This window comes from Delphinus delphis, chromosome 14 (assembly GCF_949987515.2).
Source record: "Delphinus delphis chromosome 14, mDelDel1.2, whole genome shotgun sequence".
Taxonomy (NCBI): Eukaryota; Metazoa; Chordata; class Mammalia; order Artiodactyla; family Delphinidae; genus Delphinus; species Delphinus delphis.
Genome location: NC_082696.1, coordinates 29,435,320 through 29,462,625, shown reverse-complemented (window position 1 = coordinate 29,462,625; position 27,306 = coordinate 29,435,320). Strand labels below are relative to the sequence as shown.

The 27,306-nt window shown below is 36.6% G+C and overlaps 1 protein-coding gene and 1 non-coding gene across 2 annotated transcripts in view; both read left to right on the top strand.

Moving 5' to 3' along the window:
• The window catches only part of EYA4 (EYA transcriptional coactivator and phosphatase 4), a 259,130-nt gene that overhangs the window by 113,227 nt on the left and 118,597 nt on the right, over positions 1-27,306 (top strand). Inside the window, exon 3 of the mRNA XM_060030523.1 lies at positions 22,997-23,046. Within this exon, the coding sequence (XP_059886506.1) occupies positions 22,997-23,046 (50 nt within the window). The remainder of the gene's footprint in view (positions 1-22,996; positions 23,047-27,306) is intronic.
• Positions 19,770-19,908, top strand: LOC132437463 (U8 small nucleolar RNA). The gene has a single exon (XR_009522046.1). It is a non-coding gene; the product is annotated as a U8 small nucleolar RNA (small nucleolar RNA).

Sequence of the window (27,306 nt, the reverse complement as noted above, 5' to 3'; positions counted from 1 at the left end):
CTTTATCTCTGACCCAGAAGTCTCCTGTATCCTGCCAGCATATGTGAAATTGTGACACGTTAACTTGTTAGCATGTAAATAAGGTAAAACCTCAGACCCTTCGCATTCTTGGCAGTTTTATCATGAGGATAAGATGCTGAAAAAGACATGGCTTTCTGGGAGAGAAAGGATGAGGAGGATCTCATGGACCAGTCGATAGGATTTGATGGAAATTCATGGACAACATTAGTGAACATGTTGACCAACTTGTTTGGTCAGTTTGGGAATAAATGGTTTTCCATTTTATTGTCTTTTAATGAGGATGAATTGGGGAGGTAGTTGTAATCCAAGTACCCAGAAGTAGGTTCAAAGTTATCTGTCTGAAACGTACCCTGGTTGTTGCTAACCCTATTCTAGACATGCGGAATTCCTTGCCAATCTGGGGGTCAGTGTCAGATCCACCCCACTGTGACAAGTAATACAATGACCCGTCCTGGTCTGAAGGAATGTTCTGACCCTCTCTAAACAACAGTTATAATTTCACACCCTAAGCAGGAATGGAGGGACATTTGAAACCATTATGGGTAGAAACTAGACAAATGGCTAGGACTTTGACTGGTTCACTTGGAAGATGAAGGTGTGGGGTGTATAATACTTGTTAAGGAAGAATAGCAATAGTTGGTCTATTTTACAGCTTAGCCTCTCCTGCTGTCTGTCATACAATCTTAGATTTGCTAGGAGACAACAGTGAAAGGTCTTAGAGTTCTTGCAGTGGCTGGGCTGCTGTAAGGGAGCTTCGTCTCTGAAACAAAATATGTTCATGGAAAACCATAGATGAGGTATTGACTAGTTTTGGGGCTCTTATTGCCCTGGAATGCTGACAAAGATGATCTATTGGAAAATGAGAAACTGACCCAAAGAAATTAAGGCAAATTCTTGCAGTTATCCTCTCTGCCTTGGAAAACTCCTGTAATTCTTATGTTGAAACAGGGATAGAATGTTAGAGGTGTTATAATAATAGGGCAGTAAATGCCTTCCATGAAAAAGGACGCCTTAAAACAATCCTTGCGGTGCAGATCAAGCCCTAGTCAACCAAAGGGACAAATACCGTAGCCACAGCCAGAGTTGTTATGGCTACTAAGTCTCGGGATTCCCCAAGCTGAAATAGATGATGTCAGTGATGGTGATCTTGCTGCCCAACACGGAACATTGCATGGACTGAAAGCATTAGAAGTTCATTTGACTGAGCTCTAAGCCAGCTGCCAATCAAAACTGAAAGTAAATGCACCTTGTTTACTAACATGGAGCTGTTCTCCCTCTCTGTGCCCCTAGATCTCTCCCTCCCCCTCTATCCCAAATTAAGCTTCTTTAAGGAGAATGATGGTTAGGGATGAGGCTGTCTTGGAGGAGGACCAAAAATCTTATGCATCCATCCAAATGGTGTGTAAAAAGTATGTAATACGCTGGGAAACTCTGGGGAGGGGAGGGACTTCAACTTTTCTGGCCACGTTAGATAGAAGTACTCAATTTTTACCCATCCCGTGGAGTAAAGAGGTACCTGAATTTAGCGAATGTGGCTTGAGAAGGATTTACAAGGGGGGAAGGAAGCTAACAGATCTTGTGAGTGGGGCGCGTTGGTCAATTCAGTGTATCATCGTTACAGCTTCCACTACTGAATTTTACATGATTATACTGTGAATGCTTGTAAAATCCAGAGGGATTCTCCTGATACGAAAGAGCTGCATATAGAGAAGTGCTAGTACCTTTGGAGCCCCACAATCCTAATGACTTCTTTTGGGCTTCAAGTTTCTATGACTTTGCTGATCGAAGCTTCTGGCAAAAGAGGCAGCCTCCACCCAGAGGTACCACTTGGGGTTCTGGACTCATCATATCCCTGGCTTTGATACCAGGTACACTCCTCTGAGTCAAACTGAATGCTTCAGCTTGATATTCCCATTTTGGAGTAGGTCAACTCCTACTCAATGAATAGCAAGGTAGGAAGGGCCCAAGAAGCCTTGGTTGTCAAATGGAAATAGTATAGCGAGGAATGCCGTTGATCTGACAGCAACAGAATCTTAACTTCACGTGAAAAAGTGGCAGCTCTCCCTTTGGGGAAATCCTTATCCTCCTGATTCCCAGAAGATTCCCTTAAATACCTGAGCTTGGTTCGCTGATGGATTAGCTAAATTGAAACCTGATGGTGTATCCACTGGACTGCTATGGTTGTTCAGTCTCACCATCAGCTATGTAGAAAAGTGGATATTGTCTCTGTTTGATGGGCAGAATTCAAGGCAGTTCTCACAGTGTTGGCCAATACTCCATTAATGAATCTTGTTATATAGTTATTTTAGCTGGGAAAGTTGCCAATGATTAGTTGTATGGTCTGCCACTTGAAAAACTGCCAACTGACAGATTAGAAAATCCTTTTTGGGGACCACAAGCTGTGGACATGGTTAAGCTGTCAGGGCCATTCATGAAGACGCTTATGATAAGGGCGTGTTCTCTGATGAGAACCAACTGGAATCAAGCTGGTTCAGCTTGCACCACCCAGATCACCGCCATTGCTACCTAGATTCATTATTGTCCTGGACAGGCAGCACAGCCAGGGTCACAGACTGGGCAGGAACTGAAGCACTCTGTGTTTCTGTTATAGAGATGATTGGCATGGAAGACTGATGACTCCTCTTAATAGTTGACCTGTTTGTCCCTGGGAGGGAAGACATATTTTATAGGGGTTTACCACTGCTGTTTCTAACAGACTGACTGCATTGTACCCCCTCTTGGGACTGTCAGTGGTGCCTCACAGCTGCTGACACTTTTTCAGGTTTTGGTTTTGCTGGTCCATTCCAATCAGCCAACTCCAGCCACACTGTGGGGGCCATTGAAATTAATCTAAATAAATCTGACAATGGTGTACCTTCTATCATGGAAGCAAGGGCTGATAGGCAAGGTATTTAGTAGGGGTTTCACGCTCCCTATCATCCACAAACATTTTGCATTGTTGCACATTGGAACAGCCTCCTTAAAATCCACTCAAAAGATTTATAACTCTGCCTCCCTGATCTTCTGGTCCACACACGTTAGTAAAACACTTCGGTTACTGAATCTTACTGGCCCCAGTAAGGGATCATCTCTTGGCTACTTCCTGGGTTATGGTCAAGATAAAAGGTGTGAGAGGTTATATCAAATTTTATATTTTGAAAAATTGGCATATTATCCTGACCATTCCTAGACATGATGAGACTTTCTTTCCCCTGAAAGCTACCGTCGACAGCCTGTTAGGTAAACCCTCTAGGTGGCAGCCTGGTTAAAGGGGAAGCAGAGGATTCAAGCTTACTGTGGTTCAGTCACTTGAATTTTCTTGTTGGATTGAGTCATCCTAGATTATAATGCTATCGATCACTTGATGGAGTAAACTGCTTGCCAGAGCCCCCCTAGAGTGGATCTTGTGGGTCAAAGTGGGGAACATATGGGCCTCTGTACGTTTTCTAAAAACGGCTTTGGCCTCTTGCTCTTGACCTTTCAGGATGAAAGATTGTGTGCCAGTAAAAAATGGTTGGAGAGGGCTTCCCTGGTGGCGCAGTGGTTGAGAGTCCGCCTGCCGATGCAGGGGACACGGGTTCGTACCCTGGTACGGGAAGATCCCACATGCCGCGGAGCGGCTAGGCCCGTGAGCCATGGCCGCTGAGCCTGTGCATCCGGAGCCTGTGCTCCCCAATGGGAGAGGCCAAAACAGTGAGAGGCCCGTGTACTGCAAAAAAAAATAATAATAAAAATTTTTAAAAAATAAAAAATGATTGGAGAAAGGTGGTGAAATTGTAGTGACTGGAACATGACACATGATTTTGTGGAGATGGAGGAAGAGCAATGACTCTGAGGCTGTGGGTAGAAAACTTTAGGTCTGGGAGGTGCAGTAGTTGGAAGGACATTAATGATTTTTTGTTTTTCAGAGTCACCTTTAGCATCTTCCTCTTGGAGGAAAATGCTTTAGCGTGGCAGTCCCATCTGTTAGAAGCACCTTCAAGTTAGCTGACTCCTGGCTCTGCTATCCCCCTGCCAGACATCTCTGACATGTTTGGAACACCATTTCCCTTAAATTTACCAACAAGTCTATCATAACAGCAGAAGGTGGCCCAGCCCCACCTCTCATTCAAAAAGCCTCTGAACACCTTTTGATGTCTTCCCCATCATTCCCATAGCTGTTACTCATTCATTTCATAGAGCAAGCAAATGCCACTGGTTAGTGGTATGAACAAACAGAGATCGAACTGACTAGTTTGCAAAACAAGACTAGACTCAATCATTGGAGCTGCACTGGGAACCGTCAGGCCCACCAACTGACCTAGAAGCCACATTGGAGGCACCATGTACCTGTGCCTCCCCGAACAAGGCCATTCCCACTTGTGGGGTACCATCAAATGTAAAAGCCACTTTCTTTCTGGTGGCTCAGTGTGCATCTTGGAACTGTACTTGTCATTTAGATGACTTTTATGTTAGGGTTGACATAAGAGACATTCAAATGTTTAAGGATTATAGATCATATATCATCAAATGTGGAACTCCATCCAAAATGAAGCCACCCTTGGTCACTCGGGAGTTTCATGAAGAGGTATTGACTTATTACTTATGTGTGCCCTGTGGGACGTTATCTCTGTCTCCAATTAGAAGAGACGATATGAAATTTGTTCCTGATTTTAGCTGGTGTGATCAGTGACACGAGCTTGGTCCTGGAATGCATTCAGAGAAGACTCAACGCACTGGCCAGCTCATTGTGGATAACAGAATTGTCCAAGAGTTCCTCTTGTGAGGCACATTGGTATATATAGACCAAGTAGAAAGGTTGATACAGAAACTTAAGGATAAACCACCTGGTTGACTTTGATTGTTTCTGAGATTTGTTCTGCTAATTTGGTCTAGTGCTCTGGGAGGCATGGTTCTTCAAGTTGGTCTAATCTTGCTGCTTAGATGCGTTTAGATGCAGAGTTTGAGGAAATGGAGGACCCAATGATTCTGGTTTCTGGATTTATTTATATGGAAAATATGGGACAGTAAAAATAGACTTGGTGAAAAAGAATTATAATAGAGCCTAACACTGGACATGCTAAATTTTGATATGGCTGTGAGCTATTTATATAGAGATGTAAATTAGGAGAAAGTAAGAGTTTAGGACTTAGAGGATGGATCTTAGGAGGTGATAAAAATTTGGGAATCTACAACATATGGATAGTATTTAAGACATGAGGATAGATGAGAGGGAGTGTGGAACTTGAGTGGTTTCGGGCAGATCATGCATTTTGCCAATAGCCTCACCTCCGTTTGACCCACTTCACTCCTTCAAATTACCCACTTGGCTTCTGAATGTATTTGAGTTTGTCAGCCTTATCGGAAAAAGAGGGAAAAAGATTAAACAAATGATGACTATAATTACTGCATCGATTACTAGGTGGTATTTGTTACACAAGGTCATGGACATAATTTGCTAAATGTTTATTTAAAAATAGACTCTTAGGTTTTGAATTTTACGTTTTTTATATTCTAATATAGATACCACATCAGTAACCTGGCTAAGGAGGCTGCTGGAGTTTGCGGCGGCTGTTTAATTTTGATTCCATGTGGCCTTTTTCAAACCAGCAATTTGGGAGCTTATTGTACACACAGAAATTTTAAATTGTTTTTTTCTCCATTCTCCGTGGTTTTTCAGTTGTTGTCAGAATTACATGATTGCACTTTTGGTGTTCTTTTGTCCCCTCATGTTGGCTCTGTTTTATCTCTTAATTTCTAATATCCTTCCTAGGGGTTTTTCACAAAGCTGTCTTATAATTAATTAGGCAATAATGAAAAGTGGCGGGAAATGCTATAAAAGAACCTGTGGGTATCTTATAACTCTGAAGAGGGTGGGTGCTTGATAGATTACTAGACAGTGTACAAAAGAGGAGATGACGCCACTAAGCGGGGAAGACGCGAAGAGCAGGGGTCACAGAAGCAACCAACCTGTGTAAGAGTTTATGGAGGGTGGGTGGTCAAGGATGCACCCCATGAAACTGCAGTAACTGATTTATTTTCTTGATTTAAAAAACTTATGTGATTTCTACTGAACCTTAGAGTTGTCATGACTGAATAAACTTAATCTTGATTTGCATGTTGCTTGGAAAGATACTCCTGCATTTAAGTAATAACAGTGGAGCACGGACATCATGCAAGTCACTGCTGTAATGTACCGGCTGCCAGCCATTCATAATAGCTTCACTTTTATCAGAATGTGGGACAGGCCCTCATTGATAGTACTTACATCACTGAAAGGTAGAATTGAAGGACTAAATAAGGGTTTTGGAGGTCAAGGTGCCATTTTCAGTATTTTTTAAAAAATTGTTTTTTGAAGTACAGTTGATTTACAATATAGTGTAAGTTTAAGGTGTACAGCACAGTGATTCAGTTATATATATTTTATACATAGTAGTATGTATATGTTAATCCCAGTATCCTAATTTATCCCTACCCCCCATCCCCCTTTCCCCTTTGGTAACAATAAGTTTGTTTTCTGTATCTGTATTTTATGTATTTATTACTTTGTATTTTAATACATAAGGGAAACCAAACATTTACTCATAATAAGCCTCTCTTGGCTTTTAAAAACATCTAGTACCTTTGATTTTGGCTATTTTATTAACTCATTTGTACCTGGAGTGTATGTTATAATAATTAGCAGCATTGATTGACAGCTATAATGCCTGATTTTAAGCATGGGTAATGAAAGCAATTATAGGTAAATAAAATCTATTTTGTGGATGGAGTCTTCAAAGTATGTGATTTGCATTGAAAAAATAAATACTATACCACTGACACTCTGAGGTGGAAACCTTTATTTCACAGGAGGGGAAACAAATGCTCAGAAAGAACGGCTTATCTATTCGTTCCAGGTCACATAATTAATTGGTGGCAGTACATTGGGGCTAGAAGGGCATCCCAACAATCTTTGTCCATAAAATGTTATTAAAAAACCATCAGTGTAATTTTCCTACTTAGTCATAACAGTCTAAAGTAAAAGTTTGCATTTACTTTTATGATCCAAGGGACATTTTGTTGCCCTAATGTAAGCTGAGATAAAGATCACATTTCTCAGAAAAATTTTATTTATCTGTACTCTTTAAGAGTTGAAACTACAAATGGCATTTCTTTTCTTTTTTTTTAAACATCTTTATTGGAGTATAATTGCTTTACAATATTGTGTTAGTTTCTGCTGTATAACAGAGTGAATCCGCTGTATGTATACATATATCCCTATATCCCCTTCCCCTTGCATCTCCCTCCCACCCTCCCTATTCCACCCATGGCACTTATTTTCATGTTTATATTTTCCTTATCTCAAAGTTTTCACCACACGTGGCTCATTGCCCTCCCCCCACTTCCCAACCCCCAACTGAGACTGGGAAAGAAAATTACCATACAGCCAACTTTCTTTAATTTATGAACTGATTTTGTCCTCCTCAGGGTTTTGGGTATGGTTTGTTCAGTCTCTGTTGTAATAGGGACAGACATAGGTTTTTACTTCCAAGAATGTTTCTTGAGCTCTTAAGAGTTTAGAAAATATTGAATAATTTATAATCCCTTTAAAAAGTAGCCAGTTCAGAAGCATATTCTGTTGAACTTAACAAGTCTGATGTATACCACAATACTCAAGGAGCTCTAACTACTTAAGATGATTCAGCTGCAAAGAAGACGTTGCTTTTAGTGATCCTAACCATACAAAGATCAAAGAACTGAATCTGTCAAAAGTGGGGTCTCTAAAATAATGAATCAACCATTTTATTAACTCTAATAGACCCAGGCAGCTCTCTGTCAAGTAAGTATTGGAGTGGCATCAAAACCTGGGCTAACGTGTGCTGTGGGTGGGACATGGACCCTTATCCAGTTTCTCAGCAGCAACATCCGTGGCCAATACTGTGGGGAGATAGCGCCGTCTTCAGTCCCTAAGGGCACTGGGGTTTCTTGTAGTGCAGCCCAGACCTGAAATAGGTAATGGCTCTTCACCTAGTTCCACCCTCGAAAATGAAAATGACTTCAAGAAACATTTGTGCTACAAATTACTCAGAATGAAGTATTGAATCCTTGGCTGTAGGTCTTTATTTTGAACGCTTTGCCTCACTGTATCAAAGAGTCACACTGTAGAGACCAAGAAAAATGAAAGAAAAAGAAACCATCCCAGAATTACACAGACAGATTGGAGGCAGTAATTCCCATAATGCCTGTAAATGCTAAACTGAAATATTGTTGGAGGAACTTATGAAATGAGCTTAGCTTTTTTTTTTTTTTTTTGAGATCTGTGAGACATATTTAAAAGGACTAGATGGGGAAAGTTGCATAATATTGTTTTCTCAAAAGAAAACAATTCTTTTTTATAAACCTTTAGAAAAAAGGGGAACCTCAATGCCGGAGAATAGACTTATTTGCATTACCCTTATCTCTTGAATTTAGCTCTTCTTGTTTCCTTTTCATTTCATTAGAACTTAACATATGTCTTCTTTTGAAAACACAAAAGGCTTTATTTTAGAAAATATTTTACATAAAATGATAACCTCTGTGTGAGCATGTCTAATTGTGTCCATCCCTTCCTATACCTCAAATAAAAATACATTAAAAATGGATGAAATACAAATGCCTGTAATTATCTTTCCATTTTGTCAGCATGCACATATGTATGCCTAGGGGAAGAAGAAAAGTTTGTGCTTAATGGAGAGACGTAATAATGAAAGTGAAATCTTACAAACTTTCTGCCTCAACCAAAAACAAAAAACATAAAGTGTTGGTTGGGACTTTAAATGAATACCAATCCTCATTTAATCCCTATTTAAATGAGTACCAGTTCTTAACTTGCCATGAGGTATTTCTCCTGCAGAAATGTTTCACTTCAAAAGAAACTCAACTAAAATTTGCTTTTAGAAAATTTAATGCAGGGATTTAAACTCTTCGAGTAGCTACACCAATGGGTTATGAAGGTGTCCCCATGATAGCAGGTTGACAGCCTAGGAATCAGGATAAATGCTTTAGATCCCAGTGAAAGACAGGAGCTGTTGATGGGGGTGACCTCTGACGACAAGTCATCTTACTATAAACAGAAGGGCGTGGAAAGCCATTGGTCAGAGCCAAGAGTGTTTACTCTCCTGGTCTCCTCCTAGTTAACCTAAATAACTGCACTGCTTCTAGAGCCTGCAGGTTCACGGCAGAGCAAGGTGTTTTTAAGGCTCCCTGGATGTTGGTTCGAGACTATAAACCGTGCAGACTGTTCTGTAATCCTTGAACTGGGTTTCATCCTTACTCACACTGGAGAGTGGAATTTATTGGCTGTTGAACTTCACACATACACACAAAACTTCCTTCCAAATAAAACTGGAATTAGTTTCAGGTTTTTGGACTTTGAATGAGGTAAGTTGTATTTAGCTTCTGATGGAGGCATTATAATTATTATTGTGTTATGTAGAAAGTCATTTAAGTATAAGCAGTTCTATCTCAGAGAAAAAATATTAGGTAGAATAAATTTGGATTTTTCTCAGTTTTAGCACAGAATGAGAGAAGAAATATGTACATAAAAATTGAGTGAGTAGGTCATTAAGTGAATAGGTCATTAAGAGAAAATCCCTAGTCTGCCCATGCTGAAACTTTTAAATACATTTTGTCTTTACTTCATAAAATTGAACCTCTGTAATTACCTTATGTTAATGCTGGGACAAATGCAGGTGATCCATTAATTGATAATTAATAGATTAGCTTTCATTAGAAAGTTTCAATAGTTGACTTTGAGGGGTTTTCCCTTGTAATAAGGTGCATGCTGCAGTGTTTTAACAATTAACACCAGCCATTTAAATGAAAGGCTTTTTTTTTTTCTGGATAACTTTTATTTTGAAATTTTGTGCCGAATTTGGGTTTTTCATTAGATTTCAAATGTAGTCATCACAATGATGTATTTTATATTTTTTGTGAGAACAAATATTTCCCTCTATTTATGGAAATTTCTTTTTTTCCCAAAAGTATGATTGTAAGTTTAATTTTAACTTCTTAATGATACCTTAAGCTTCCAGCTGGTTTTTACCTTCATTTGGATGTGCACTTGAGCACGTGCTTTGATTTAAAACCTTGACGTGGAAGCCTTTGGAATGCTTTGGTTTAAATTACTTAAACATATTTTTTTATCTTTGAATCCCTTTTTATCTTTGAATGAAGGAAGAGTGTGAATTGGTGTTTTGCTGCATTAAGGAACTAAGCTGTGGGTGAATTGCCACAATAATTACAGTCTCTTAAAGATTTCTTTCATTCAAGACAACTGAGGAAGGCTTTGCTCTGTTGGTACTGTTTTATTATTCTTGTGAGAAAAGCATAATTCTGGAGGAGAAAATGTCTTCTAAGTGTCTGATTTACTACCAGAGTTAGATTGTTTAGGGAACCTGTTTGAAGAAAAGGAGGATGAATTATCACAGCCAATAAGTTTTCCAGTTTGGTTACCAGGGTCTACTGAGCATCAGTCAGCGCTATCCAGTTTCCTGCTCCTTTCCTTAGTTGCGGTTACTGTTTTCTGGAATCCTGTGTAATTGAATAATGATGTTGCACTACCTTATTTTGCTTTTTGCCTGTCGGTTTGTTCTTTCACCCAACCTTTCCTAAACTAGTAAAATACTACTTATCAAAATAGCAACAAAAGCAAATACTAATAATCATATAATGTGTTGTTATAACTTCTTAGGGAGAGGGAGAGAGGGAGGGAGAGAGGAAGAGAGAGAGAAAGAAAAAGAGAGAGAGAGACCAATTTTTAAAATCTCTAATTTGATTTCTCTCTTTCCTCCTCCAAGTTCTTTACGAGTTACTGTTGTTAGAATTTTTGAAACTGTATGATCTGACTTTTTGAACTCAGCCACCCGCAGAAGGAAGGTCGTTGTGTGTGTCAGGGGCAGTCTCACATTTTGCTTTGGGGAAATACTATAAGCCAATTTCGAAGGTAATGCAGCTGTTGAAGAAATACAAAAGCCAGATGACTTCATAAGTGTGTAGTGAGGAAACCACGATAAATTGTCCTTAGAACCCGCTCTCAGAAAGCCGTTTTAATTGAGGTCAAAGAGGAAAAAATTGTAAGTATATCTCAATTATTTATTAGGTTTACCTAGAATGAGACCTTCACGACAGATAAACCTAATTTATAGTTCCTTTACTCTTTAACCCTTGAGTTTAACCACTGGGGGGATCTATTTTACATTGAGACTGCAGAGGGTACTTCATTCTTTATGATAGACACGTATTTAGGGTCACAGAAATTTTGAAATTACCTGACTAAATTTCACTTCCATCTAAAGAATCAACTTGTACATTTTAAAAGGCTTGCAATAAATTGCTTAGTTTTTACCTGGAGTTACACAGTTAATGGAACTATTTTTTCTGACCACAAATTTGTATGTGCGAAATACGTTTCACATGGAACTATTTTGTCTTTTGCCCTTAGCTTACAGGTAATTCAAAATGTTACTTTAATTTGATAGAAAATCTACTCAATCTACTCAAAACATAATTTGTGTTTTTTTTAGTGTGTAAATTATGCCACAGAGTCTGTGTTTTATTAACTCTGCTAATGAAGAATTTCATTTTAGGATTAAAACCTGAGGAAAGGTGATTTATAAGCTTCTTACAACAATGGTTATGCAAGATGGACTTCATATAAAACTACTTTAGAATAGATTTTGAAACTCAAAATGTTGCTAGAATGTCTTTTAAAAATCAAGTTAAAATGCAGTATGCTACAAATACATTTTTGCTTATTGGATATAGTTTAATTTTAAAAATAAAAAACATGATGCCAGAACCTCAGGATTTTCTCTTTAAAAGTTGCTATTTTAATGGAAGATCAACAATTTAAAATTTACAAAATTTGAAAATATAGCTGTCCATTTATACTTCTTTTATCAACACGCTGTGCCAGAAATATTTATATCCTATGTAAATTCATATTCAGATCAATCTACAGGTATATGTTGTTCAATTTAAAATTGTCTTTAACATTTTATTGTTTACATTCTACCTGTCAATTTGTTTTTAAAGTTAAAGACTTTCTCAGTTTTCCTTACTAGTTATTGTGATACCTTTGGGCACATTAGGAGAGTTTTCAAATATTCGTTGAAAATATTTTTTAAAGTTTACATATATATATTCAAACCTAAGAGAGATTTTAACAGAAACTTTTACGAAAATTCAACAATTATGTATTAATAAACCAGATTATCTCTATATTGATTACTGTTCAAATTGAAAAGGTTAGTTATCAATCGTACCTAGTGCACAAATGATATCAGGTGCACTAGAATATGTTACACAATGACTGATATCTGTACTTTAAAACAAATGATAGCTAGTCTATGCCTGTGGCCAAATTCTTTTGAAGTTTCATGATTAAGATGAGCTGAATTAGTTAAGTGGTAGAGGGCTGTGTAGTCTAGGGGCCAGTTGTGCTTGGCAGGTCATGATAAATGGGGAAGTTTTTCTTAACCTTGTGGCCAAAACATTCCAATATCTTAAAAAGGAAAAAGAAAACAAACATATAAAAAACGTTGTCAGAAACATTAGCAAGATTTCTCCATTTAGGGGAATAGGATCAATTCTTAAGATTATTTTTAAAGCGTTGTTTGTGTGAATTCATATATCTTCACTTGAATGGAGGGAAATCTAAAGCTATTCATATTGAATACTGGTGGATTTATTCTTTCCTGGTCAGTGAGAACGTGTACAGTAGAGTCAGCAATTTGAATTTAACTGCAATGGATTCTACCAAATCAACATTATGCTCATTAAGTATTTAGTTCTTAGTTTAGAATTGCACATTCCATTTTCCTTTTTGTTGTTTTAACATTATCTATCTTGTGACACCCAGAATTGCAAAGATACATGTTCAAAAGTATAAAGAACCTATACATACATAGGTAGCTATCTCTTATAGTTTATAGTGCACATTTGTGAGGAAAAAAAATCAGTTTAACATTTATCTGTCATATTTATGCCAAGTATCATGGCAATCTAGTCTCGTTTCCAGGCTTAGGAGGGGACCAACTTTCATTTGAACTGTAACATGATATGTTAAGGCATCTTATGGTTACTTTTGTGGCATTTTAAGTACTGTATTACTTTTGATATAGTCCCTGGTGGGTAGTAATGAAAAAACATACTGTTAGAAAGAGTTTGAAATTTTCTTGAATGTTTTATACAGTATATATGGAGTTTATGGCAGGTGACAAAAGACTATGGCATAACTAAAGAGAAAATGTACTCCAGAATTTTAAAAGCTTATGTGGCTTGACATTTGATTTAATACATATATACTGTACCTGAACAATTATGCTTTGTCTCCCTCAGTCATTGTTACTAAGTTGCTTTTTAAATATTTTCAACCTTGCAATGAACTCTCAAATAATTTGAACCCTATTGTGACAGTTGTAGTTGATGAAGAGTTATAGCCTATAGGATTTTTTAGCTTTAAAACATAATTCCTCCCCAGTGTGTAATTTTATATAACCTCCCTCCCCCAAACCTGGGTCCTGGAAGGCTCCTGCATTAAAGGCCAGAAATCAAGTAAGATCTTGCCATGACAGTCCAATACTAGAGGGGTAAAATAATTTCCACTTCAGGTTTTTGGTGGTGGCTTTGTTTTTATTAAACCTCTAATCCCACTATTATGAGCGTCTTATGTGTTGTTTTTTGTTTACAGTTGCAGTTAATAACAGAATATTCAGTTGTATCTTTATACTTTGTCTATGAATAGCATTTAAAGAAGGGTTATGGCAATTTTCCTTTGGACCGAAGTAGATGCAGTAGAGTTCTCGCACACTTTTATAATAAGTAAGTGGTACCTTGGGCTTTTGGAAACCTATACTTAGTATTGCAAGGAGAAGCTCGAGTAAGCAATGATAAAAACATCGAAGAGGGATATAATAAGAAAAGGGAGGAGTAAAGAAACTTCCCTAACTCCATGAAAAGAATTTCAGAAATGTGTGAATTATAGAGCCGCAAGATTTTTGTTTCTAAGGAAGAATGACACATTATAACAATAGTTCTATTAGATTAGTTAGTAATTAGATTTTCACAAAGTCTGTCTCCAAAACTTTAATTTTTTGTCCACCATTTGGCAAAATGGTATTTTATTTTTTTGAAAAAACTCTCAATTTGTATGAGCATATTAAAACAGAGGTGTCTTTTTTAAAACTCTGTGTGACAACCTTTGTTTTCCAAAGATTCTTTTTTCATGCACTGAGTTTTTAGAAGTCAAGAACTGAATTGTAACATACCTAAAAAATGTAAAATAAGTCTTGCTGAGAAATGTGGAGACGTTTTCGTAGAAGCCAGTTTAGATAGTGTAAATTTGTATGGGAGAATAGCAGAATAGCAATTCTATGCTGATCTCCTCAACACAAATTATATTTACTTGGCTGAACAAATAATCGTAGTTATCACATTAAAGTGTACCTCCTGTGGTAAGTTCCAAAGTGGTATTAACTTGCAAATATTATATTTAGAAAAGGAACATATATTTTCTTTCACTACTCTAAGTAAATAAACACTAGAATAATTTTCGGCAAAAGCCTCTATTGCAAAAAATATATGTTTACTTGAGTATGCCAAGTGTTATTATTTTGACTCAATTTTAAAATTAATTCATATACCTACTTTTATATTTTCTTAGTTATGTTACTGTGTGCATCCTGAAGTAAAATAGAAAGGGACATCGTTTAATTCATATTTATTTAATGCTGTTAATTAGAGAACAGGATGTTCAGGGGGAAGCACATCAAACTCTGAGCTTGGTTCAACTAATTGAAAAAATTAAGTGTGTTAAAAAGGTCATCTAATGGAGATGTAGGAATTGAGAGGATAATTTACATTTCTAGAATAAAGCTGGAATAATTACAAGAAAAACTTTTAAGTTCCATTACATAATTTAAAATTCAAATATGACCAAATTCTAAGTATTAGAAAATATGAAAAAAATGGCACATAACAATTTATACCTCTCATTTTTTTTACTAAATTAGAACCTAATGGTAACTAAAGTTAGGTACCCATTCTGCTTTATCAGCAATTATTTATAATAATTTATGTAACCCAGTCATAAAATACATTTTATAAAGTGTGTACTAATACAAGACTCTAGGCATTGATACACTACAGTATTTGTATAAATATTATTTACTGAGTCATGTACATTTTGTAGTATTCACACTTGAAATACAATCAGAGCTGACAATTATTGTTAACATTAATTTTGTATCACTTTCTATATTCCAAAGAGTATTGCATGCAATAACCTACAATATAATTTGTATTGGAGGGAAGAATTTTATTTTTATATCTATATTTTATCCATTGTTTTCCTTAAACAGTAATGCATTCAAATCTATTTTTTATTAGATTCTCTACAGAGTTCAGTGAAGAAATAAAAATTGTCTTACATACCACCCACAAAAATATGTATAAGTTATTCATTACATCAGCAAATTTTCATTTATAAAGTTTTTATCTTGGATTTATAGTTTCAGAATTGATCTTTCATTATCACTGTATAGTATGCTCTAAGGCCTAATCGTTAAAGTTCACTTCAAAACAAAATAAAGTTACAAAAGAGGTCTTTTTAAAATGTCTTCTTCCATTATTCCATCCTTTACGTTTTTTATTTATTTTTTTTGGCTGATTTGGGTCTTCGTGGCTGCATGCGGGCTTTTCTCTCATTGCGGCGAGCAGGGGCTACTCTTCGTTGCAGTGCGCAGGCTTCTCATTGCGGTGGCTTCTCTTGTTGCACAGCACAGGCTCTAGGCGGCGGGCTTCAGTAGTTGTGGCACGTGGGCTCAGTAGTTGTGGCTCACACCCTCTAGAGCACAGGCTCAGTAGTTTTGGCGAACGGGCTTAGTTGTTCTGCAGCATGTGGGATCTTCCTGGACCAGGGCTTGAACCCGTGTCCCCTGCATTGGCAGGCGGACTCTTAACCACTGCACCACCAAGGAAGTCCTACATTCATTCATTCATTCATTCATTCATTTATTTATTTATTTATTTATTTATTTATTTTGTAGTACGCGGGCCTCTCACTGTTGTGGCCTCTCCCGTTGCGGAGCACAGGCTCCGGACGCGCAGGCTCAGCGGCCATGGCTCACGGGCCTAGCCGCTCCGTGGCATGTGGGATCTTCCCGGACTGGGACACGAACCCGTGTCCCCTGCATCGGCAGGCGGACTCTCAACCACTGCGCCACCAGGGAAGCCCCCTACATTTTTTTATTATTGATAATGTTTCAGGATTTATAAACAGCAAGATTACAAAATAATTGGGATAATTGGTTACAGCATTTTTAGAAGAAGGTGGATGGGATAAAAGAAACTGGTTTTTCTTTGCAATTTTTTTTACAAGTTAATTCTGTTTTCCCTCAAAAGATTGTAAGCCTCTCAAAGTACCTAGTGTTATAAAATGTGAAAAATTTTAAGTTGATTTTTATACTTGAATATAATTGTCATAATGCAAGACATTCTAGAGATTATATTTTATACATATATTTTCCCGACATTGGAAATATTCATTATTCTCAATACCAGATCCCACATTCTTTGTAATTGTTTAAAAAGTACAATTTATATTACTCATGTACATAACAGCCTAAAAAATTTGAAGAGTGAATGGTTTTGTGAAATAAGAACATCAGTTTTTTATAAGTGGCTAGCTAATGTAATATTGTTGACCAGTCTTTTCTAACCCCTTATTCTGCTTCATTTTCTCTTGGCAGTCGTTGCTGCTGACTTTATATTCGTTGCTTATCTGGTCACATTTTTATTTTATATCTCCTCCACTAAAATGCATGATCCATGCAGGCAGGTTTTTGTTCGTCTAAGTCAGCGCTGTTCAACAGAAATATAGTCCAAACCGCTTGTGATTTTAGCTTTGTTAGAAAAGTAAAAAGAAGGGATTATAACCCAGTACACCTAAATATCATTTTATTTATGAGTGTAAAAAATATTGAGATATTTTCCCTTTTTTGCATACTAAGTCTTTGAAATCCCTTGTGCCTTTTACATTTCCAGCACATCTCAGTTTACACTTAACCACATTTCAAGTTCTACATAGTCACGGTGTGTCTAGTGGCTACTTTGCTGGACTGTTCAGGTCTAGTTCATCGCCGTGCCTAGAAGGGTGCCTCATATACCCCAAGGCATTCAGTAAAGCCTTGTTGGATCCTGATAACCTCAGACGTACAACAACAGCAAAGACAACAAAACGGACGCTGTTTTATGCGTTAGACCATCTTTGCACTTGTTAGGGTGTTGGTACATGTTACTAGTGCTTGGTTAAAAAAAAGGTTACTTCAGTAGTCTAATTTAAAAGATTTATTAGATGGTTAATATATTGCAAGAAGTAACTTAGTAGTGTCAAAAATTGTTCCACAGAATGTTAGTTTCAACTCTTAATTTTAAAACAACCTGATAAAAGCAACTGGCAAATCTAGCATCAGAGAGAAAGGCTTGCTGTGGAGCATTCGGTTCTAATTCTGTCCCTGTTAGTGCTAGCTGCGTGACATTGCCAAGTTGTTTAACCTCTCTGAGCCTTGGTTTTCTCATTTGTAGAAGGAGGATTTCATCCATCACTCCTGTTTTCATAGATTAAGTGATATTACATATATATAGTCCAGTACAATGAGTGGAAAAGAATACTTAATAAATGGCAGCAATTATCATTATTATGATATATTAAAAATTGAACTTCTAAATATTAAGGTGTTTTGATCTTCATTTTAAAAAGATTAGTTTATATGTTTATGAATTTTAGTTTTTTAACATTTACTCGTTAAAATGCCCTCAGAGATCAGGATTTAAAATTTACTACATAATTGCTTGCAGATTAACCTTTCTAGTTCTCAGCATCATCATCTGTGAATTGGGATAAAAAGTAGTATCGCGCTTCCCTGGTGGCGCAGTGGTTGAGGGTCCGCCTGCCGATGCAGGGGACGTGGGTTCGTGCCCGGTCTGGGAAGATCCCACATGCTGCGGAGCGGCGAGGCCCGTGAGCCATGGCCTCTGGGCCTGCGCGTCCGGAGCCTGTGCTCCGCAACAGGAGAGGCCACAACAGTGAGAGGCCCACGTACCACAAAAAAAAAAAAAGCAAACAAACAAAAAACATTCAGTGTTTGATGTTTGTATCTTCATTACATACTAATAGTTATTTTCTTGAAATAAACTCTTAATTCTTTTTCACCTTGCTTTGATTTTTTTCATGTACTTTTATAACATTAAGGGTTAAAATTCATATTTTTGCCACCAATTAAATGCATTTAACATTATTTATCTTTTTTCTCTTGGCATATTTTTGGCTCATTTCCTTGTGTGTCTTATGAAAACTAAGATTTGGATTTAAGTTATGGGCATGAAATTCTGCCTCGTTTCTTGGCCTGCTTGTTTCAGCTTTATTCAAAACAAATTCAAAACTAAATTAGTGGTCATTAAAGACAAAATTCTACGTATTTTGTAAGAATAGTGTTCCTTTAATAGTGTGTATAATTCAGCAGTCACTGTTTAATGAAGTATTGATCTCTCAAATGGGACAGTGTGTTTAAATTTAGGTAAAACTGTCCATTTGGCTTCTAATTCTGTGATCAAGACACTGTGAACATACAAGTTTCTTTATTTAAAATTTTTATTTATTATTTTTTATTGTAGTAGAGTTGATTTACAATGGTGTGCCGATCTCTGCCGTACAGCAAAGTGATTCAGTTATACACATACACATATTTTTATATTCTCGTCCATTATGGTTTATCACAGGGTATTGAATATATTTCCTGTGCTATACAGTAGGACCTTGTTGGTTATCCATTCTAAATGTAATAGTTTGCATCTACCAACCCCAAACTCCCACTCCATCCCATTCCCTCCCCCCACCCCCTTGGCAACCACATGTCTGTTCTCTATATCTATGAGTTTGTTTCTGTTTTGTAGATAGGTTTATTTGTGCCATATTTTATGATATAAGTGATATCATATGGTATTTGTCTTTCTTTCTGACTTACTTCACTAAGTATGATAATCTCTAGTTGCATCTATGTTGCTGCAAATGGCATTATTTCCTTCTGTTTTATGGCTGAGTAGTATTCCATTGTGTGTGTGTGCGTGTGCATGTGTGTGTGTGTGTGTGTGTGTGTGTGTGTGTACACACACACCACATCTTCCTTATCCATTCATCTGTCAGTGGGATAAGTTGTTTCCATGTTTTGGCTATTGTGAAACAGTGTTACTATGAACATAGGGGTGCATGTATCTTTCTGAATTATAGTTTCATCTGGGTATATTCCCAGGAGTGGGATTGCTGGATCATATGGTAATTCTATTTTTAGTTTTCTGTGGAACCTCCATACTGTTTTCCATAGTGGCTGTACCAACTTACATTCCCACCAACCGTGTAAAAGGGTTCCCTTTTCTCCACACCCTCTCCAGCATTTGTTATTTGTAGACTTTTTTAATGATGGCCATTCTGACTGGTGTAAGGTAGTACCTCATTGTAACTTTGATTTGCATTTCTCTAATAATTAGTGATGTTGAGCATCTTTTCAGGTGCCTATTGGCCATCTGTATGTCTTCTTTGGAGAAATGTCTATTTAGGTCTTCTGCCCATTTTTCGATTGGGTTGTTTGTTTTTTTGTTGTTGAGTTGTATGAGCTGTTTGTATATTTTGGAGATTAAGCCCTTGTCTCTCGCATCATTTGCAAATATTTTCTCCCATTCTGTAGGTTGTCTTTTCATCAGGTAGGTTAATTCTTACCTGTTCTTCTTTTTGGAAGTCAGAATAGAACATGATGATTGGAGCTTGCATGACTCGTGATTAACGTCTCTGCGTAATCAGGACTTGCAAAACAAGTTTCTTAATGATCATCTAACTTTTCTCCATCAATTCAGAGGAAAGATGGGGTTTTGAAGTATTTTAAAGAAGGCATAAGTTAACTTTTTTTTTTTTTTTGATCTTTGGTATTACCAAAGTTTTTTCAAGGACAGATTAAAAGGTCAGATCACATTCTACTTTATACTTTGTTTCAATCAATAACAGTATTCTGTCAATTCTGTCTTAGAAGTATCTATCAAAAACATCCTCTCAACTCTCCCCATGGCTCCTATCTTAGTTCAGGCCTTCACCATCTCTCACTGATGGATTGAATGATTCACTTAGTGAACTCGTATTTGGGGACTCTCTTAATCCATTTGGGCTGCCATAACAAAATACTGCAGGTAGTTTATAAACAACAGACATTTATTTCTCACCATTCTGGAGGCTGGGAAATGCCAGATGGAGGCTCCAGCACGGTTGTATGTGGTGACAGCCCACCTCCTGGTTTAGAGCCAGTGACTTTCTCTCACGGTGTCCTCACATGGTAGAAGGGCTAGGGAGCTCTGTGGGGTCTCATTTGTAAGAGCATTAATCCCATTTGTAGAGCCTTCATTTTCATGATCTAAGCACCTCCCAAAGGCCCCACTCCCTAATTCTGGGGGGTGAGGATTATACATATGAATTCTGAAGGGGTACAAACATTCATACCATAGCAAGGAGCGTCTATTCAAGGCTAGGGATTAGTGATATGCAAGATCAATGCCATGTCTGCTTTCATGGAATGTATACTTTCTCTCTTGCTGCATTAGGCTCTTATCTGTCTCTCAGTCCTCAGCCTGTCCCCTTCCACACTACCTCCTGCACCATCTCTACCCAGTCTGTTTCTTAAAATCCTTCATTGGTCTTCATTGTCCAAAGATTAAATTCCAAATTCTTTACCATTTATAAGGTCTTCATCATATGGTTCCTCTGACAAACCCCATGAAGTACCTACTTTTTCCAGATTTTGTCTTTGAAGCCTATGCCCTTTAAGACTTAGTTCAGAAGTCACTTGCCTCTGAACAAGTAGATTGTCCTCTGAACATCGACCTCACTGCATAGACCTCTCCTATAGTAGTCATGGTATCCTAAATATTATTGTTCCCTCATTCGACCATGAACAAATGAATAAAACCCCTAAAAAGAATTACTTTGAAGAATGCAAAGTTCTAACAATATCTAAAAGAATATCTATATCTACTTCAATCTTTCATCATATTCTTATTAAGCATAAGCTATGAATCTGGGACTGTGCAAACTAGATAGTAAGTCATCAATAGATGTGTTCTCTGGCATTACAATTACTACTTTAAGAATAAATTAAAATAATAAGAACTTTCTGGTTAGTTATTTGGAGAAAGATGTTATGTAAAGCCATTGGTATTAAAGATTTTTTAAAACCTTTGTTTTTTAAACCATAGGAAGCTTGTCTCATTCTGACTTTTGCTTGGAAGTATCTGTCTAGTTTGCTTGTGTGATCTGGAGCTCCTTTAGTCAGTCCCAAAGTCAAGCTATCATAGTCTTTCAGAAAGTGACATTCACTTTGAAGTGATTTCTACGTATTCATTGGGCAGTTCATATAGTTTCTGGTGATGAATCATAGGGAAGAACCAGTGGGAAAGAAGGGTTTTATTATCGTGTCCTTCCCTTTTAGTTCTTATTTTTCTTGGAGTTTTTAAGGGACTTTTGTGGGTTTCATAGTGAATTTTATGCTTACATTTTAAGAAAAGTTTTCCTTTTTCCCTTTTTTTTTAAACTAATTACTCAAAAATATTTCTTCACCCTTCCATCTCTTGGTGCTAAGTTTCATATTAAGAGCATAGAATACGTTACGTAATAGGACAGAGATAATAATTTCTTTGCTAACCAGTTTTATTTTCATACTGTATGAATGTATACACGGGATGCAAAAAAGAGTATAGTTAATCAAGCCAAATACTTGATTTCCCCAATTATAAAACGTCTAGGTTTAAAACTGAAAGCAAAAACATGGCTTTTTGAAAGTGTAAGGATCTTTTTTTTTGTATTTGTATTTTTAAGTCAGAAGAGGAAAGAGTTACTTTGTGAGCTGGAAAGACAATGCTGTATCTTTAACATTTAAAACTTACTCTTACGTGATGCCGTTTGTATCACAGTTCACACTTACGTAGTATACTCATGGTGTAAATTCAGGAGACTTATTTTCACTTCCAAGCTACATGTTAGAAGTTAAAGTGCCTTGGATTCTGTAGGTTGCGTACATAGACCATGGCAATGTAAACACTCAGAGTGTATGACAATGGACCTGTTAATGTATACTGTTTATGATACATATTAACTAAGGAGTTTTTGAAACGGAATTTACTTTGCATATAATGTACCATTAAGACCATAATAATCAGACATAGTTATCTGTGCTTGAAGTTAAATTGTGAAAGGCAATGGATGTGTGCTTTACCTTATTTTAGAGGACGTATCACACACTTTTGTCCAGAAATGGATAGTGTGTCCTAAAGTAAAAGTTATTTTCATTCTTTACCTTTTGTGGGTTAAAAACCACTAAGTTGAAATACAGTCTGCAAAGTATACTCTAAATATATATGAGATGCCTGTGAGCAATGCCGAAACTTAATTGATATGCTGAGAAATATATAAAACATACAGCCACTGGATTGAGAAAATGAAAATTAATATATGAATGTTTTAGCTAACACTGTGCTTTGCCCCCAGAAGCTGGTGTTTATTATTGTGTGCTTTAGTAGGAGACAGAAGCAGTATCAACTGGAAAAACATTTCTTAGTGAATTGAGAGCAGTATGACTTTCCAGTTCCTAAGTGGGAAACCTGGTTCTTTGGTTTCTTTGTTCCTAGTTAAGCTAGTCCCAAGCTATTTTAGCTGAACATTTTACATACTAATGGAGTCTAGGGAAGTGCCTTTGACAGCTGTTCATAGGATAATAGTGAAATACACTATTTAATACTGCATGCTACCGCTGTAAAATGTGGGGAGTATTTTATAGAGATCTTGGTGAGCAGAGCTGTAGCCACTTTAAGTTTAACAAGTGTGTGAACCTGAATGAGGAAGTTGTATTTTCATATGAGACTAACTAGTACTCTTTTCTTACAGGTAAAGAAAACGTGCACAGAATCAGATGTTCCAGAACCCCAGAATTCCAGGTACAGTAAAATAGAGGCCAAGACTTCACTAAGAAAAATTGCGATTTTTGAGAACTAATAAGACATTAGACTCCAGATACAACTGTGTTTTAAAACATTGAGTTTAAGAACTTATCTGTATGGAAATTACACATTAGACTGGCTAGGATGCCATTAATCATAATATTAATAAAAAGGGCACTGATTGAAGTCAACTTTAAAGAACAATAGTGGGAACATCTCTAGGAACACTTGAAAATATATTCCCTTAGCATTCATTATTTTAAGTTCACCCTCATTTTTCTTTCTAATCTCTTCTTATAACGTATTCACATTTGAAATTTTGCCAGAAACTGAATGCCTCTTAAATTTGTTTACCAAAAATCTACCTTTTTTTTTTCAATCAAACATTGCTAGATTTTGAGAATGCCATCAAAGAGAAAAGATAAAAATTAACTTGGCATTCTCTTTATGGTCATATAGAGCTTGAAGAAATGATGAATTAAAGTGGTCAGGCCACTACATACAGAAGTTAGCCCCATTTAGTTGTTTGTGGTTGGACCAGATGCCTAACAGACATTTTTAGGTCTATACGTTTTCATTGTTTTTATTTCAAAATTTTAAATGGGTAAGTAAAAGTATTTTAAATATCATAACAATAGTAAACACATATCCTTCATATGATATAAATGATATAAGTTAACTTCTTGCATTAAGAAATTTGTTTAACGGTGAGATGGGTGTTAGTTTATTTTGTCCTACTTGCTCCAGCTTATGATGTATGTAGTGATTCTCTTGGTATAGTAAAACAATACAGAGCTAGGTAAAATGTTAATGACCACCATATTTTCCTTTTGGAAAGCAAGTATATATTATATACAGTCCATTCACAGTTTGAGTAAATCTTCCTTTGTTTTATGTAATATGATATTCTTATAATTAATTCCTAGATATATTATAGTGAAATGATTGCGTGTGGTCTTTTTTTTGGATCATCAAAAGTATATAATATGATATAGGGTTTTTGACATATGATCTTTGTCTTTTACGATTAGACATCAAAATAGAACCAAATACTTTTAACTTATTGGAGCTTTAGGCAATGGATGAACCATTAAATTTTTCCGACAAAGCAAAGGAATTCCAGGATGCATGGAGAGGGCAGACTCAAGCTCTAGTCCTTGTGGACATTTCCTTCCTGACCATTTTGCTGACTTCTGTGAGAAACCCACCTATGACTTATAGTTTAACTAATTAGATAATCTTTGCAAGTAGCTGGTCTTGAGGGTTAGTAGGGAAAACAGAACATATAATTATATTCTTTTTATTAATATTGTATATCAAAATGTTTTACTCTTTAGGCCGCTCGGGATTTTTGGACAGATAGTGTTAGTGCTTGAACAAATTTTAAACAAGCAGAAATGCACCAAAGTGATTCAGTGTTTTCAATTTATATCAGTAAGTTAGAAAAGAAAGAGAGAATTCAGATCTCAATGTATTTAAACCTGGAATTAGATCATTCTCATTTATCTAGCAAATCCCAACCCATATGGCCTTAAAAGTGCCATTTTATTTTTAAGATCAATAACAGTTGTTTTTAAAAGATTGTTTTAAATATATTTTGTTATATATTATTATTATTATATAATAGAAACTAATTGAAAAGTGTCTTGACCTCTTGGAAACTACTAGTTGGTTGCCATGGATTAGCTGCTTCTAAAAGTTTCCTAATCTGCAATATATGGGTAAAATTAGGCAAATCAATTTCTAAGGATTCTAAAGCTTTGTGATATAAAAAACAAACACATAGGGGCTTCCCTGGTGGCGCAGTGGTTGAGAGTCCGCCTGCCGATGCAGGGGACACGGGTTCGTGCCCCGGTCCGGGAGGATCCCGCATGCCGCGGAGTGGCTGGGCACGTGGGCCATGGCCGCTGAGCCTGTGCGTCCGGAGCCTGTGCCCCGCAACGGGAGAGGCCACAGCAGTGAGAGGCCCGCGTACCACAAAAAAACAAACAAACAAACAAACACATAAAGCACCCTTGTTTATAAAAACCCGAGATGGAAAGGCCTTCAAGAAAACTTAGAATCATTTATTGATTCAGTGTTGCCCAGACATTTTGATAGTGTCTGGTCCCTCCTCCTAACTTATGGTGCAAATGACAACCTCCACACCCTCATAGTGTCAATAACAAAAAGAGGTGGATATTCTTGGATTCTCTATTTATTCACAGATATTAGGTCTGGGAGTGGCAAAATGGCATTAAGTCAGTGCAGTGATGGAACACCAAGAAGAGAATAAAGATACGCTATAGAACATCTTACACAAAAAGGATACAATAACTTACTGAATAGTCAACGAATCAAGGGATGCCAAAATTAATAATTATTATATGCATGTACTGAGGTTCAGTTTTTATAAACAATCAGAAAAAACATGAAGATGCCTTTATTATAGATAATGGACAGCATTCCTTTAGCATATACATGTATGGGTACATTCTTTTTTGCTCATTAAGAACCACAAATATTCATATATTCTCTCTCTCTCCCCCATGCCTCCCTCCTTCCCTCCCCTCTGTGTGTGTTTATATGTGTGGGGAGGGGGGGGAGAGAGAGAAAGAGAGTTAAGGCCTGGGGCTAGGTACTTCTATTCTAAACAAATCTATAGTAAAGAACTGAGCTCAAAATGAAATAAGGTATCAGCATAAAATGCATGGGAGCTGGAGACCCACTGCCTTATAAAATGCTCCCTCACTTGGAACCTAAAGCTAATATCATTCATTTATTTAGCTAGCTTTATAGTATGTTGGTTTTGGATTTGAAAAGATTAGAATAAATGCAGATGGAAAGTGTTTTTACAGTAGGGAAGTAATTAAATTGGGCGTGGAAACTTTGCCAGGGAAATTTTTGGAGTGACATATGTGTATCAGCAAATTCTTTGTCTTGCTTGGCCTTAATTCCTCTTTTGGAAAGAGATGCTTGGCCCGCAGATGTGACTGGTAGATTAGAAAAAAGAGAATTTACAAACCCATACAATATAAGGAAGGTAAAATGTCTTCTTAGAAATAATATTATGTGTATATACTGAAAGTCAGACGTTAGGGACAGTATTCTCTCAGTTTCATAGGACTGTATTGAACTTGATGTCATATGGAAAGGGATAGAATGTGCTTCATGGAAAAACTGACATTCCTTAAATGTACTTTTTTTGTTGTTTTACTTTCCTCTGTGTCGTAACCATGTTGAGAATGTAGTGTTGTTGGCCTTTGTTCCTAAAACCTATGTTAACCTTCAAATGGGTACATGAGAAAACTAAAATTTATATTTCTCATGCTTTACCTTTCCCTAAATTAAGTCTATTACTAGACAGACCATCTTAAAACAAAATCTGAATTATCATTTTTATGTTGATTTTTTTCTATATTCATGGTGACTTTATTTGTGTAGATTTGTGTCTAACATGTGCCATCCCTGAAAATACATGGTTTTTTTAAAATTTAAAATAATAGATATCTCCTGGAGTGAAATTAGAAGTTTCTATGAGTCTCCCTTTTTTTTTTTTTAACTCTTCTACTTTTCATTTATGAGGTGAGGAAATAATTTATCTAATTCTTTAATTGCATTCTTGGCAAATATCTTAGAGTGCCTCTATGTTAAAATAGTCCCCATAATACCCGAATGATTTCTCTGGTAAACTTCTGTTTCTCTTTATTTTTCCCTTTTTGGGCCACTAACTAGTAGAGCATTTTCACCAAGAAGAGATCAAGAACTTAGAAAGGAGATAAAACTCAAATCAGCCAGTTTTGTTATATACTTGTTCTGTTAATTAAGGAGTAAATGGAAATAAAAATTTTGGTGAAATTGAGCTATGAAGTGACTTCTGGGAATTATACCAGTTCTTTTCCTATTATTGCTCTGTCTCATTGTGGCTACAGTATTGCCAGAAGATTACAGTAAAGAGATCTAAAGGAGAATATGAAAGTATATATATAGGAAGTACTTACGGTACATACGAGCTAAGATGATAGTTTTTGCAGATGGAGAATAAAAAGGATTCTGTGGGTAATGATGAGGGTGCCCTAGTCTATACTAACTACAATCATCAAGAGAAAGACAGAACAAACCTGCAGCTTTTAAGGAAGCATTGGAATTAATCTCAGTTTAATATCATAATATTTAAGTGAGCTTCAGGAAGTTTATCTATTCAATGTTTATGTGTAAAAGCTTAAAAATGCAACTAATTCATCTTATGTAAATAGTTATGATATGACAATGTTATAT